The sequence below is a fragment of the Copadichromis virginalis genome, linkage group LG4 (assembly GCF_057382275.1).
Source record: "Copadichromis virginalis isolate Kocher_CV1m ecotype Utaka linkage group LG4, C_Virginalis_male_GT1.1, whole genome shotgun sequence".
Taxonomy (NCBI): Eukaryota; Metazoa; Chordata; class Actinopteri; order Cichliformes; family Cichlidae; genus Copadichromis; species Copadichromis virginalis.
The window spans coordinates 16659778-16675417 of record NC_140621.1 but is presented as its reverse complement, the minus strand read 5'-3'; the positions used below and the strand labels follow the sequence as shown (position 1 = coordinate 16675417).

The window sequence follows — 15640 nt, the reverse complement described above, 5'->3', positions numbered from 1 at the left end:
CCACTATTTATAAACCATTACTGGACATTGGTAACCTTTCCCCCACCCTGTAGTTCGACATCTCTTCTTGCCTTGCACTGTTGTCAAAGTGCTTCCTCAAAGGTTACAACATTGGCGATGAATTTCAATATTAAACCTATAAAACTAAATAATATTGACCTTTGAATATAAAGTATCTTTTGATGTTTTTATTAGCTAATAAAAAAACAAAAAGAGAAAACGAGACCACATCACAATTTCAACAGTATCAGGAAATTTTATTCAATTGTATGTATATAACGTGTTTTTGTTAATCGTTTAATTCATAATACCCATAGAATATACAGACTATAACCCTCAACAACTCATATCTCTTTGACAGTCTACTTATATGTTCTTTTAAAATAATTCCTTATAAGATCTTGTAAGGGAAAAAAACCCAAAAAAAAACAACACACAAACAAACCAAACCAAGTTTCCTGACTGAAAACACTGTCAATAATAATCACGCCCATAAAAGAAATAAGAAAAATACAAATTAAAAACATACTAATTAAAAAACAAACCAAAAAAAACAAAAGAAAAAAAACCCTCCAAAAAAACAAAACAAAAACAAACAACAACACCCAACTATAACTCCCTTTTATGTTAAAAAGAACAAAACAAAACAAAAAAAAACCTACCCCAAACAATATCTCACCAATATAACAACAATAGCAATAATAAGACGACCCATTTAAAATCAATATCTGGAAACAGGCCCTGTGACAGATGGGCCTTTAAACTTGTGTGAATGTAGATGGTGTGTTTAAGTGCAACTTTTCATAAACACACAGATACACCCCCTAAGATAGAGAGTGAGGGGGAGTGTCTGTGTGTGTCAGGAGGATAGCAAAACATGGACCTCTTGGGTTGTTCTCATGATTAACCAGTGAGATGTTTGATTTGATGGCTGAACCACAAAAAAAAAGAAAAACAAAGCAACAACAACAAAAACAAAAAACAAAATAAAATAAGAGGGGCAGCCCAAATGTACATATGAAACAAAACATCTGCATGACAGTCATCTCAAAGATCTGAAACTACAGGTAACTGCAGGGAGACGGCCCAGGCGGCAAAGAAACAAGTTCCATCTCTCACACACGCACATGACGAGAGGAGTCTTGGCTTTACGTTACTGATGAGCAGATACACAAACACTTGTACATAGACGAATCACCGCAGACCATCCATGAGTCTGAAAACACGCAACACTTTAAACTTAAAGCTCAACAAGCAGGATGCTAGACAGGGCGGGGAAGGGAAAACAAAACGGGGGCAAGGCTGGAGAGACAAAGTGCAGACGTGCTGATTGAGTCGCGTGATTGGAGCGAGTTTCTCCCTCGCCCATGATGTGGGTGAGACGGACACATGGCTACCAGAGAAGGGAGGCGGAAAGCGGCAGCGGTGGCGCGCAGTGTTCACCAATTCAGCTGTGGGTAAGCAGAAAAGAGGCGGGTACATTTACAAAAAAAAAAAAAAAAAAAAAAAAAAAAGCAAGGAGTGGAAGGCAGCCCTTTGAGAAAAGCACGGTGAGAGTCGGGTGGCTGAACAACCAGAATGAGCATTACCACATGCACCAAAAAGCCTCACACTGATCCCAGAGTGCTGGCTATGGCTTCAGAGAGCGACACAAATCTGATGTTTGCTGCAAAAAAACAAAACAAAAAAAAAAAAACACAGCACAAAACACGAGGCGCAGGTGCATCTGTTAGCGTCACTGCTCTGCATGAGAGGAATGACCCAGTGCATGGGTTGGTCTGTTTCTGGAGGGGGAGGGACATCCTATACTGTTCTCAGGTATGTGATCTACCAAACAACGGTTAATACAGTCACATCCAGAGCAAAGACAGGAGGGAGCAGACACCAAACAGATGCAAGGACATAGCTAAGGGAAAACACTCTGGAGAAACCAGAAAAGGAAGCTGGGAAAATTACACACAGCCCCCCCAAAAAACACACACAAAAAACAACCCAGTAAGGAGTAACTGGTAATATAATATATACAGCACAACCATAGAGCGATGATGGGTGCTTGGCTGTGCGCTGAGCCGACAACTGGTTTCAACAGGAGTCGTAAAAAACAGAAACCCAAAAACAGGTAGTCATTGCCACGTGCAATCAGCTCTCACATTAACCAAAAGCAGGTTTTACTAGTTTCCTAGTAGGAATTTTAATGAGCTTGCTCTCGTCTCCCCGGTGGCTTAAGGTGAGGAGATCCCACTCTGTATTAACGGGTGGCTAGATTTGAGTCTTCGCTCGCAGTTAGGCCTCAATGACAGGCACCCCGGGTCAAACAAAACCAGACCCCATTTTCTAGGATGCATGTTCACCAAAATGGTTACAGAAAATAAGACTGAGAGCGTGTTCAGCGACCCCACCGTTTTACATTTAATAAAGGAAAACGTTTCAACTCAGTTAGGCTGATGGTTTACGTGCAGTTCTCCTAGAGTGGCGATAATTTGGGCGTTTTTGACCCAGCACAAAGCACCATGGGCGTTAGTATGAACGCTATGACTGCACAAACACATAATAAGAGAAACTATTTTTATGCTTTTAGCCCAAGTCATGCACGGCCTCCTGGATACAACCGACTGTCCACATATAAGAAGGAGGGAAAAGTCTGCCTGCTCTTTTATTATTCCCATGTTGCTCGCCAGCCAAGTCCCTTGCATGTCTCGGCCACTTTGGTAAGTTTTCAGGAATGCATGCATTCATATGAACATCATACACTTTTATAAGAAAAAGACCGATAACAAATGAAATCCTGCCAACATGCCAGTAAAAACATCGGTTTGTTTCAAAATCAAGTGTTCAGAAAAAACAAAACAACAACAACCCTTAAACAATGTTGTACAAACAAAAACTGCAACAAGCACAATTAAAAAAAGAAAAGAAAAAACAAGTTTTTTTTGTATGTACATACACACCCGATTTAACATACCCCGTTCTTTTAGCCCTCAGTTTTACAAGGTCGTAATTTACATGGATCATGACAAGAAAGTTATGGTGTTGGTTAATACAGTAGTACGTGTGTATACATGAGAGGAGGCTACACAAAGAGGAGAAACAGGAGAAGCTCAGACAGGTTAGCGACATGAAAGAAAAGGTTTGATGAGGAGGAAAGGGACAGCGTGTTGCTGTAGATGAGGCATAAAAATGGAGAAAGAAAGAAAAAAAGAACTAAAACAGTACGACAGACCCTACCATCCCACCCAAGCACAGAAATCAAATTTAAACTTAGCTCTCTCTTTGCAGTAGAAATGGAAAGATTAGCAATTTAATGCTTGTATTTCTTGGTTTTATCTTTTTGTTGGTTTCTTGATGATGCGTTTTTCTTTTATTTTTAGCAAGTTGTTCCGAGCCTCTGCGCTTCTTTGTCACTCCTCAGGACTAAAGAAAAAAAAGAAAAAGAAACAGAAGACTTTAATAATGACATCATTTAATCCTATTATTAGAATCCTGCCAAGTAACATTTGACCACCGATTGCATGCAGGACGTAGTGCAGCTGAAACCAAATGTGACCTAATATGTAGAATAAAACGGTCAAGGAAAGACGTTTTTCAGTGGACACTTGCACTCACCGGCCACTTTGTTGTTAGGTACATCTGCTTATTAACACAAATATCTACCCATCAAATCACATGACAGCAGGTAAGGGCTGAGCTACTGGGATTTTCCCACAAAACAATCTCTAAAGTTTACAGAGAATGGTCTGAAAGAGAGAAAATGTCTAATGAGCGGCAGTTTTCTGGGTGAATATCCCTTATTGATGTCGGAGGAGAATAGCCAGACTGCTTCAAATTGATTGGAAGGCAACAGTAACTCAAGTAACCACGCCTTACAAGACGGATATGCAGAAGAGCGTCTCTTTAATTTCCTGGTAAGAAGAGGAACCTGAGGCTTAAAAAAACAAAAAAACAACAACAGTTTTCAGTTCAGCTGTGATATTTGGTAGGGTAAGAATTTAAGGTAAACTACATGAAAGCACAGATCCTTCTTGCCTCATATCATAGTTGAGGCTTGTGGTGATACTGTAACGCACAATGTCAAAAACCTCAAACTGTACTCAAAGTTAAATCTTCATCAAACGGGAGATTCACATCATGGATGTGCAGCCGACAAATCAGCAACTACTTTGTGAGGTCCTGTCAATGTATACCAAAATTCCCCAATCTGGAAGCAAACTGCTTCTGTACATTTACTGTAGTTTTTTAGATCTGTAACAAGTTTGCACTCTAGGCTGTGGCTTGTCTAAGTGTCTGCATGAGCAGCACTTGACTCCACTGACATCTAGTGGATGCACACCACAACTAAATCTATCCAGAGCTCTTACAGCTTGTTGACTAGATCTGAAAAATCTCACTTTCCTGATTTTCTTTGGCTTATCTCAGCCTGATCTGAAAGGATTTCTCAATGCAAGGCATGTTTGTAATCATCACTAAGATGGTGCGAGATTAGCTCAAGCAATACCAAAACCCCCACTGATTTTAGCCTCAAATAATGCAGAAAAGACTTCAAACTAGAAAGACTAGCTCAAGCTGTAGCTGTGTAGTCCAATGAGGTGAGGAAGAAAGATTTCCAAAAGAACTTAATGTAGAGGTGTTATGAAAAAGTACTAAATCTAGCTAATGTGGGGAAAAGTGTGTGTCTTCTTCCATAATATACTTTGTGTTTTTAACCTTGTGTTGCTGCTTTGAGTTTGGGTGCAAAGAAAGCAGCCTTTTTTGTGTACCTGTGTCTCAAGAGCGAACCGGCGGCTGGTAGTTGTCCTGGAAACGGGCCGTTTCCTCAAAGATCAGCTCCTTCAGCCTCTCTTTGGGAAGGTCGTCCAGTTCCATGGTGAAAGTGAAGGGCTCCTCTGCGACAGGCTGCACGTTTCACACACACGCACGCACAGACAGCAGCAGAATGTTACGAGTCATTTCGTGAAAACGCTGCTCTGCATTTGCAAAGTGAGAAGCGCAGTGTGGTGGTGGCTTGCATGAGTTTCACACTGTTGCGACACCACACACCATAACCACGATTATTACACTTACACAAAGCAGCAGTAATCTCACAGGTAAAATAAAGTCTACAGTACAATGAACATGTGTTTACTGCACTGAATCTCTTATAGTTACACAACCTGAGAGGAAACTTAATACTTAATCCAAACACTGCTAAGAGGCTTCACAGCACAGTCCAATATAGCTGCAAATCAAATCAAATCCTAGCTTACGGTAGAAAAATGGCTAAACCCAGCTTCCTTATGTAGCTTGTATGTTGTGTAAAACTCTTTACCACACAAATTTAACACTTTGTGCATTTTGCACATAACAAAGATTGTATTTTACCTCATCTGAAGGATCGTAGTACTGCTCCAGGTAAGGGTGAGCCAGGGCCTCCTCGACGGTGATGCGCTTGATGGGGTTAAAGGTCAACATGCGGCCCAGCAGATCGAGAGCTGCATTAAAGTCACAAGGAGCTTAGTTAGTTCACTCGCCAGGTTATGCAAAAATATAACCTACAGCTTTTCTTTAATTTTCACCCGATAACTGATGACCCGAGCAAACATCACGTGAAACATTTCCAGAAGTTTGATGCGTTTCAGTTTCCAACAGTTTCTTAAATCCTGCCACTCACTCAGAACACACAAACACACAAAATGAGCCATTTTTTAAATATTAGTTGAGACAAATGCATTATAATAATATGGCAATTTCTCTATCCAATATATCACAGCTTATTTAAAGGCGTTGGTGCAGGTTTTTATCATGTGAATCATTTCCTGATGCTGCTGTTTGCTAATTGGTCGCTAACAGGAAATCTCTGTTGCTCACAGCAATCCTGATTTACAGCTGATCTCATTTACATAGACATCTGTTGAAGTGAGGTCACACCCCTGTGCCCTAATAAAGTGTGTACCTTAGAGGCAACTTTCTCCTGACTGGCTGCAAACAATTAACTATTTTAGTGTTTTATGAGCATTAATATAGGATCCTAAAACAGAACACCTGTTTGTATTTGTATACGCCAAGACTGCAAATAAACCACATCAATCGCGTTGGAGTCTGCCTTGTTTTCGGACACTTAAACGTGACAGAATGTGCAGCTGAAACGATAATAACAAACAAAACCTTATTTTAAACATTAATTTATTTGTCGTGTCTTCAACCTCTTTTCCTATGGAACAGTTTTATCTCGGTTTGTAAAAATTCAGCACCACCCTCTTCATCTGAAGGTGCATGGAAAACTCCGGGGTTAACTTGGATACGCATGTCGGTTGAAACTGAAATTTTAGTTCAGTGGCGGCAGCAAGTTGGCAGTTCGCTGGTAGTGCGTGGGCTGCCCATCTACCTGTAGAGAACATCTGCTGTCAGTGGAGGCAGCATACAAAATATGTGGTAGAACAGGCCTGAGGGTTATTCTTACTGGTGCTGCTGGTACAACAGCCAGCCAAGGGGAAGAGAGAAGTTCTAACCCACAAAAAACTGAAGTGAAACAGTGTTACAAACAATGAAATGTTTCCACTGCACAGTGCTTTCCATGCTGCATTTTATGATTTTTGATGATTTCTCTACGCTTATCCCATGCCTCGACAACCCTCTTGTCAAACAATCAGCATTCGACTAACACATAGGTCTTCCCCGACCAGCTACGTGCAGCTGGGATGTTGGAGCACATTTATGGTGGGTGCAAACCCCCCCCCCCTCTCTCTCTCAATCCATACGCAAACAAAACAGTTTGCGCAAGATCATAAATTAGGCATCGACCTAGTAGCAGACATAAGTTAATCAGATAATAGAAAGACAACCTGGCTATGCTGAACTTGATTTGAAGTACAGGGCTCAGGAAATAGTCTGCCCTAGATGCACTCGCACCAATGAAAACACAGTTAGGTGAGGAAGCTGCCTGAGGCGGCATAAAAAACAACTGATTACTAGTTCAAGATTTTTTTTCTAGATCAGTAAAAACTGTGGGGAACCTTAGCTCATTTGATAATCAAAACTATATCCAGAGAAGAAAACTCAGCAGCTGTGAAATCATGGGGAAATTACCAGTTATATTCTCACATGGGCCTAATCGAGCATGACTTAGTGTCATAAAGAAAGTACGCTTTCTTGTACATTTCTGTTGGGTAACGTCTTGATAAAGTCAGTGAAACACTGCATCTTTAGCAATGCTGAAGTATATAAATGTCCACTCCTTGCTAGTATTCAGGACTGCAAATAAACCATGCCACAGTACCTTTAGGGTCTGCCTTGTAGAACAGCTTTTCCCACGGGATCTTGGGTTTTTCAGGCAGGGACTGCAAGTAGTTCCTCGCCTTCAAGTTAATAATGCAGTTCAGATCTTCTTGAGATGGAGAGCCAAGAATGCCTGTAAAAAACACAAGGAGACTCAAGACGGCTGCTCATTAACATCACTGATCTCTAATGTGGAAATAAGAGAGAAGTATGTCTCACCCAGTATGTGGTTGAGTTGGTCCAAGTAGTGTTTCCCAGGGAAGATGGGTTTGTTGGACAACATCTCAGCCAGGATGCAGCCCACCGACCAGATGTCAATGGACTTTGAGTAGCCCTGAGACACAAACACACGCACTTAGCCCAACTGTGATTTTTATCTTTTATTTATCGAAAACTAAATAAATTAAAAAGGAAAAAAAAAAAAACCCTCATCAGTTACCCACAGTCTTACCTTGGAGTTGAGCATGATTTCTGGAGCCCTGTACCAACGAGTAGCCACATACTCAGTCAAAAAACCAGTGTGGTCGTGCTCTGGGTCGGCTATCCGCGCCAGGCCAAAGTCACAGATCTGACAACAACACAGAGGGTCAGAGGTCAAAAACAGCAGTCTGCCAGCTGGCCCAGAACAAAACTCCAGAGTGTCTGAAAGTAGTGAAGCATGTTCAGAAAGTTATTTTAGATTTAGATGTAGTTTTCTTCTCTGTTTAATATGCATGCAACACAGTTATTTTAAATGATTTTGGTCTTGTTATATGGAAACGTACAGTAAGTAACATTGTTGGGAAACAGATCCAGTATATAGCTGCAGGAACATTCGTTTAGATGCATTTATTCCTCTGGAAGGGAAGGCTTCAGAAAACCACAGCAACACGAGCTGCCTTTGTTCCTTACTCCTCCCACATGATCCAACTAATCCAGGGATTGATGGCTGAAGGTTCATAGTTCACCCGGACTACTCTAAGGCTGTGCAACATTGAAACAAATGGCTCAAAATAACAACAACAAAAAAAAAAAAAAAGATTGGAGATGAGATTTTGTTTGCCTTGTATTCAAGTTTTACTGTTTTTTTTTTTTTTTTTAATTATTTTTCATCACTTTTTATGCACTTTCTTACAAAATCTTTATGATTCCTTAAAAGATAAGATATTCCTATCATTTATCTGTAATTCCCAATACACTCGCAGAAACACCGTTTACACTGTGTGGTTGCATCCTTACTTACCGTAATTGTCGGGCTATAAGCCGCTACTTTTTCCACAAGCTTTGAACCCTGCGGCTTTTAGTCAGGTGCGGCTTTTCTATGGATTGTCCATGATTTTTGTCATATCGTAAGACAATTTGTTTTGTTTGTTCCGCTGTTGTACGGCACTACGTTGCCTGGCGGAAGGGCATGTGATCAGACACACAGTATCGGGGTTCAAGAGTGGTGTGTTGGTCACGTGTCCATCCGCCAGACAACATAGTGCCGTACAAGTAGCGCGAAAAACAATGCGAAAAGCAAGTTATGCTCAACTCCACCGGTGGAATCTGACAGCGTGGAAAAGTGTGAAAACATCCACGATCACCAACGGATTTCGAAGGGCTGAATGCTGCATGATGGAGAGGAGGACACCGCCACGGCCCTTCTGAGGGTGTTCGACTCTGACACTGACAACGAGGATTTCTTTGGTTTTGAAAGTGACAACGAAGGAAAGAAGCTGAGAGTGGATGACGAAGCCATCCTGAGCCTGTTTGTATCCGACACTGGAGAAGAGGACTTTGGTGGTTTTAGTGCGCAGGAAGATGGTGGTGAATGACTGACTTTTCTTCTTGTTAAAGCCGTGTCACTGCACCTGAGCCTAAAAGGTAGTCCGAATCTATTTTTCTGGTGTGCTGTAGGTTATTGTTATGTACTACATTTGTTACTCGTTTATGAAGCACAGTACATGTTTTGTACTTGTAATTACCGCTACTTGTACATATACCTAAAAGGTTATGCAAATATGTACCCATAACTTGTTTTTCAAAATATTAATAAAAGGGGTGTGTCTCCAAACAGCCATCTCTTTCCTGACAATTCCCTTTGTGCATATTCTCTTACATATGATAAGTCAACATTGAAACACCTGCGGCCTTTAGTCAGGTGCGGCTAATGTATGTACAAAACAGGATTTTCCCCTGATTTTAGCTTGTGCGGCTAATATTCAGGTGCGCTTTGTAGTCCGGGAAATACGGTACTTTAGACACCATGAGAGGTGTTTTTAGGATCATTTTCAGGATTGTTTTCTGCCATAAAATAAGAAGCATGAGCTAGAGAGCCTAGTCATTTCATACTAAAATTCATTGAAAGTGCAAAATTTGACTGAAGCCAGCTGAGGTGAACACTTGTCATTCTCATCAGATGTGCTGCGGTGCGTTTCAGAAGCTTCCAGGTAGATGTTCTCTGCTTAGCTAAAAATATGTGCCCGGTCTATTTCTGACAAGCGCCGCATCACACCGCACAGAGCCGATTGAGCAGGAAGGAAAGTAAGAGAGAAGAATGGCCTTGGGCATCTGGTCAGTTTTCAAAATAAAACACCCGGATGTGGTCCGAAGCCGTGGCCAGGATGGACCAAAACCACACTGCAGCTGGGAAGCGACACAGCCGTCAATTAAGCTCTAAATACAGCATACATTACAAGGCCCAAAGACTGTATCATTAAAACAGTAGCAACCTGGTTTTCCTGGCAGAGCCTTCAAACATTCCTTCGAAGTTTTTTTTTTAATCTTCTTGAGAGCTGGCTGATGTAACCGCTGTTGCCCACAATGCTACTTTTATGTTTAATTACATGGAAATAAATGGCCTAAATGCCACATAACACTGACTTTGCAGCACATAAATGTCAAATGACCAGATTTACACTCAGAGCCTTCATATGCTGTATCAAGTATGTAAAATCCACTATCCCACACCAAGGGGAGGGAAAAAAAAAAAAAAAATTGTTGTCGTTTTAAATGGTGATTGCGGCATGCACATGTGAGCTAACCTTGAGGTCGCAGGTGGTGTTGATGAGCAGGTTGGAGGGCTTGAGATCCCGGTGCAGCACGTTGGCGGAGTGAATGTACTTGAGGCCTCGCAGGATCTGGTAGAGGAAGTAGCAGACGTGGTCGTTGCTTAGCCTTTGGCTCTTCAGTAGCTTGTACAGGTCGGTCTCCATCAGGGTCTGCACAATGTAGCTAGAAGGATGCACGGGTCAAGGAGGACAACAACAGCTAGTATCTACTGATGCTGGAGGATAGGAACACTTCGTGGATGCTTTCTGCAGCTAAATATGGTTCAAATCCAGTGAAAATCGGCTGAAGCCTTTTTCGTAAACCTTTCAGGTCAGGAGTCATTTTGTTGTGCAAATCAAACAACAGAAAACCTAAATGACTACAGACCAGCAGGAGTGTACATAGCCCAAAAGAGCCTACAGGTGGCTTTACCAAATTTAGAATATCCATTATACTTCGGTATCCTTTTGCAGCACTGCATAAATACATATTTCAATCATTCAACTGTTCTAGATCCAGATCAGCAAGTATTGCAAGTATTAACAGTAGGTTTATAGAGGAAAGTCTGACAGGTAGATGTGCGCACAGTCCTGGTTGATTTAAAAAACGCTCCTAAATGATCACAACTGTTACAGTTTGTGATAAAGACAAAAATTGTTTTGGAAAGAAAAGAAGACGAGTTTTACAGCAATATTCGCTGCATCATTGTGACACAAACCATTTGCTATCTGAACACAGACAGAAAAATAGTTCAAACTAGATTTTTATGACAAGTGCTTAATATTACTGTGACTACACGACCATTTTAGAGAACATTTAAATGGTTCCTGAGTCCAAAATAAGTCCACTTAGGCTGAATGACACTTGTTAAAGGGTTAAGAGGCCCACAGTGCACGGTGCACTAACCAGCTGAGCTACACACAGAAAGTAGTAACTAAATGATGATGCCATCAGCGGACAGATTTGATTATCCTTAGCAAACTCAGTCAAGTTTTCACGAGTTCATATAAACACTACGTGACTAAGTAAAGCAAACCAAGCAGATAAAACAACAGGATACACAAAAAATGCGACTCATGCATTTCCTTTCTGTTTCTCAGAAGACAATGCAACTGTTCTCAGTCAGTGCCGAGTTCCGAGGATGCTCGCTACTGCCCAATGTGGCTGAATAACAGAGATCTTAGCAATGATTCAGCAGCTCAAGCCGTTTGAGTAAAGTGGTCAAATGACTGACTCTCGAGGCCATTTGATGAAAATGTTTCGCTCTGTGAAGCAAATCTGATATTATAGATTTGATTGATCTCTACCAGCCACAGCATTAATGTTTCCAGGTTTCCTTTCTTAACCCATCCTACTGACTTTAACTCTATGCACACACAGAGCAAGTAAAAGATGGATTAATAATTTGTGTTTGCTCGTCTGGTCTAAATTCACCACAAGCCACACAATTTTAATAACTGTGCAGTCACAGCTGACTTATCCGAGCCACAAGCTTAGAGAGAAAAACCAGAGGTGGTTGAAGTTCTGCGAGAGTCACAAATGTTACAGGTGAGGGCTAAACCTGTACTTGAGCCCCACCCCCCAAAAACATCTGTAATCAAACAGCCCTACTTTGTCTTTTTAAACACACAAACCTGCAGTTGACTTCAGCATCTGTACCATCATGATGCTGCATGACTTCTTCATTGGCTAAATCCAGTAAAGAATAGTGTGCTACAGTGAGTTTGCATAATAAACTCGCAAATTTCATATTAGTCATTGTTCTCAGCATCTTAAAGATGGCTCACTTCCTTCACAGTAAAAATTTGATCTCACATATTCCCTGAAACAACAACAACCTCGCAGAACTTGCTTCAGGTATTAAACTCTGTTTAGAGTTTATGGACTCTTGAGACAGTTTTAATGTAACCATGTTCTTGTCTCTCCTTTAGTAACATCTCAATCTCAGTGTGACTGCCTGCTTGATTTTTTTAACCATAAATAACACGTATGGAAAAAGCAGGATACACATCCTTCATGTTGTCGAGCTGCTGTGCCCTGATGATGTCGTTGATGCCGATGATGTTCTCATGGTGGAAACGCAGCAGGATCTTGATTTCCCTCAGCGTGCGCTGGCAGTACGTCTGGTGCTCGAATGGGCTGATTTTCTTGATGGCTACGCGCTGGTTTGTCAAGTTGTCCAGAGCAGAGCTGGGAAGAGGCACAGGACAGGGGTCAGATTACACACTGCATAGATACGGTATTACAAACTGGGCTGACACTGAGCTCCATAAGGGTGCTTCAAACTGTCACTACTAACAACAAGCAATGGGGCTTTTTTTTGGCTGTAATATGTTGAGAAGCACTGTAGCTGTAGGCCGGAGTGTGGGCGCAGTGTCAGCACGATGGAGATGTAGGATGCATGAGGAGCAGGCAGGGCTGGAAAAAAAGGTGAGGATGGTTTCTTTCTTGTGGTGAGTTTTGCATTAAAAAAAAGACACTCATCTTTATCAGGAACACTAAGTGAAAGATCATTCTTGGGTTGCACAACACACTGAAATATTGCGAGGATGTATGTAAGTTTTGGAGCTTTCGCATGTTTAACAGACACTCCAAGACCACTTGGATCGCTGTCAGTGTGCCAAACAGTTATTGCTGTCAATGTTTACAAACAGGGAAAGCAGCAGCAGCAAAGTCACGTGACCACGATGGCACAAACAATATAGCACTATGCTATCAGAGCTGGCAGAGAGCCGCACGGTGTGTGCGCCCTGCTGAGGTGGGATGTGTGGGCCCAACATCCATCTCGCTGCTGTGCCATCTGATTGTTCATGAGGCCGAGCTGTGAACGCAGCGACATGACACTGATAATCAAACGCATCTAACATGGTTGGACACGTCCACACGAAAAGGTGCAGCTCTCATACGTCGATAACACGAGGGAGAGGCCTCGGCAAGGCTCACAAATGTCACTCGCATCCTCCGCAGCAGCTCTGTCAGAATTAAAACAGAGATCGGAGCGATTTTGAGGCTGGTTCCGGACGTGGCTACAGCGATAACCAACTTTCCTCTGCGGTCAAACGCCGCCTGCAGAAGAAGATCTGATTGCAGTAGCAAACTACGTCCTGCGCAAACACTCCCCAAATCTTGTTTCCTGTAAAGCTCATAGCCACGCCTGTGGCTGTTCGGCTAACCCGAGTCACCGTAAAGCTAGGCTGCTCAAGAGGTTCAACAGTGTCTTAAGTGCCAATCATCGTGACTGAACACACATTAACTCGACCCCGCTTGTAGAATACAGCCGCTAAAGCGAGCTGGCTCACAGTGTTTGCTAATAAACACATTATGTTAGCTAGCGCGTTCGCTTCGCGCTACGGTAGCCCGACAAGAGATGACAAGCGCTACTACTCACCACACCATTCCGTAAGCACCCTCCCCGATGTACGACAGGTTCGTATAGCGGGGGCCCACGTCAAAAATCTGTCCTTTCACGGACTCGGCTGGAGTCCTGGGCACCGGAGCTACGGGCGGTGCATCGGGCGCAACAGGCGCAGCAGCAGCGCTGTCGGAGGCTTCGGCCGCGACCGCCGCAGTGCTGCTTGTATCCGCCATTCTTCCTCTCCAAACCGCTCCGAGACTGTCAGGGAGTGTCACTAGGCCCCGCCGCCGCTTTCAGCTGCTCTTTAACGGCCGTCTGAGGCTTTAATCGTGCGGACTGTGTGACTGACGGGGCGCAGCAACTGGGCCCTCTCTACTACTGGAGCGTAAATGGATTTCGTGCGCGAGCGGGGATTTGGTCTCAGCAGTCAGCGTAAATGCGCGTGCAAGAGTTGCGTTAGATTTAATTAAAAGGATGGTTCCGTTGGGCGGCAGCGTGTCATTTGGCACCAAACGACAGGCACCGCCTACTCCGCTGCTGTAGTGAGGCAAAACAAGCGGCCATACAAGAATTAAACTTGCAGCAGCCGCGAGTGGGCGTGCCGAAATATGTTGCATGCTGGCTGTTATGGAAAACAAATTAAATAGTTTCTGATGAATTTGAACTTTGGCTTGTTTTGTTTTTTTGTATATTAAATATTTTAGAACAATAAAAATAGTTTTAAATGGTGGTTTGAACACGCCGTGGCAGGATAATGTCACAGGAGAGGCTTTTTTGTTTACATGTACACAGACTTTATTGTATGTCAGGTTTATTACATAAGGCATCACATTATTATTTATACATTACAACAGCAATAATACTACCAGTATATAGCTGGCAACTACTGTTGGTAAATATCAAACATCATTTAAACATATACAAGTGTTAGTGTCAGGATGTTTCTTCTTCCATATACACCAGAATAATAATAATAATAATAATAATAATAATAATAATAATAATAATAATAATAATAATAATAATAATAATAATAAAATACAGCATAAAATAATCTATCTATCTATCTATCTATCTATCTATCTATCTATCTATCTATCTATCTATCTATCATAAACATATGTCTCTTTCAAGTACTGTTGCTGCAGTGAGAGTACTAACTGAGATGGGGAAAAGAGATCATATTTCTCCCATGGAGTTGCTGCTCTTCATTGGCCCCCGGTTAAATCCAGAATTGAATTTAAAACTCGTCTACTCACATACAACCACTTATATAGTCAGGCCCCATCATATCGTGCATAGGACCACATTATCCTAACAGAGCACTTTGCTTGCAGACTCTAGGCTTAATTGTGGTTCCAAGAGTATTTACAAGTAGAATAGGAGGCAGAGCCCCAGGATTCTCTCTTCTGTGGAACCAGGACCCAATTTGGATTTGGGAGACAGACACCATATCTACTTCCAAAATTAGACCTAAAAGCCTTCCTTTTTGTTAAAACTTATAGAGCTGGATCACGTGACCCTGAACCACCCCTTAGTTACGCTAAGCTGCATTGTGCTATTGAATTTACTCATCAGTGATTATTAAACCTTGGCTGTGTTGGTTCTCTTCTCTTTCCCTTCACCACCCGGTCGATCTGGTCCTCCCCGAGCCTGACTCTACAGGAGGTTTCTTTCTGTTGAAAGCGAATTTTCCCTACTCACTGTCACCAAGTGCTCACCCAGAGAAGGTCATCAGGTTGTTGTTTGGTCAAACTGACTCCCTTCTCTAATTTTTCTCTTTCCGCGTTTTTAACAATTTACCGACACTTACACGGAAATGTTTTCTAAAAGCTTACAAACGTTCGCACATTATGCAGATATCGATCAAAACATTAAAAAACAACAACACTATTTTCATTTATTTTTTTATGTTGCACTAAGCTATACATGTCAAATACAGGACATTCATTTACCTGTCGGTCATCTTTTTTTTAAAATCAACTTTAAATGGCCGATCACTATGGAAACGAGCGCCACCGTCGT

The 15640-nt window shown here is 42.0% G+C and overlaps 1 protein-coding gene across 4 annotated transcripts; it reads right to left on the bottom strand.

The window, feature by feature from the left end:
- Positions 1 to 1801: 1801 nt before the first annotated feature.
- mapk3 (mitogen-activated protein kinase 3) lies at positions 1802 to 15640 on the bottom strand. 4 transcript variants are annotated; one of them, XM_085453840.1, is made up of 9 exons: positions 15571 to 15640; positions 12268 to 12450; positions 10254 to 10443; positions 7700 to 7816; positions 7468 to 7582; positions 7250 to 7381; positions 5356 to 5465; positions 4755 to 4890; positions 1802 to 3411 (listed from the first exon to the last, which is right to left on the bottom strand). In XM_085453840.1, the coding sequence occupies exons 1-8, from the start codon at positions 15579 to 15581 to the stop codon at positions 4762 to 4764; spliced, it is 987 nt and encodes a 328-aa protein (XP_085309966.1). In that variant the 5' UTR covers positions 15582 to 15640; the 3' UTR covers positions 1802 to 3411; positions 4755 to 4761. The 4 variants fall into 4 exon arrangements, with proteins under 4 accessions (XP_085309966.1, XP_085309965.1, XP_085309963.1 ...); XM_085453839.1 differs by lacking the exon at positions 15571 to 15640 and adding an exon at positions 15337 to 15459; XM_085453837.1 differs by lacking the exon at positions 15571 to 15640 and adding an exon at positions 13649 to 14067.

Excerpts from the sequence above, each read along its gene's own strand:
- mapk3 (XM_085453837.1), bottom strand. The coding sequence starts at position 13,848 with ATGGCGGATACAAGCAGCACTGCGGCGGTCGCGGCCGAAGCCTCCGAC. Across the intron at positions 12,451-13,648 it reads GGTGCTTACGGAATGGTGTG|CTCTGCTCTGGACAACTTGA; the intron begins GTGAGTAGTAGC and ends GCCTCTTCCCAG. Across the intron at positions 7,583-7,699 it reads AAATCATGCTCAACTCCAAG|GGCTACTCAAAGTCCATTGA; the intron begins GTAAGACTGTGG and ends TTTGTGTCTCAG.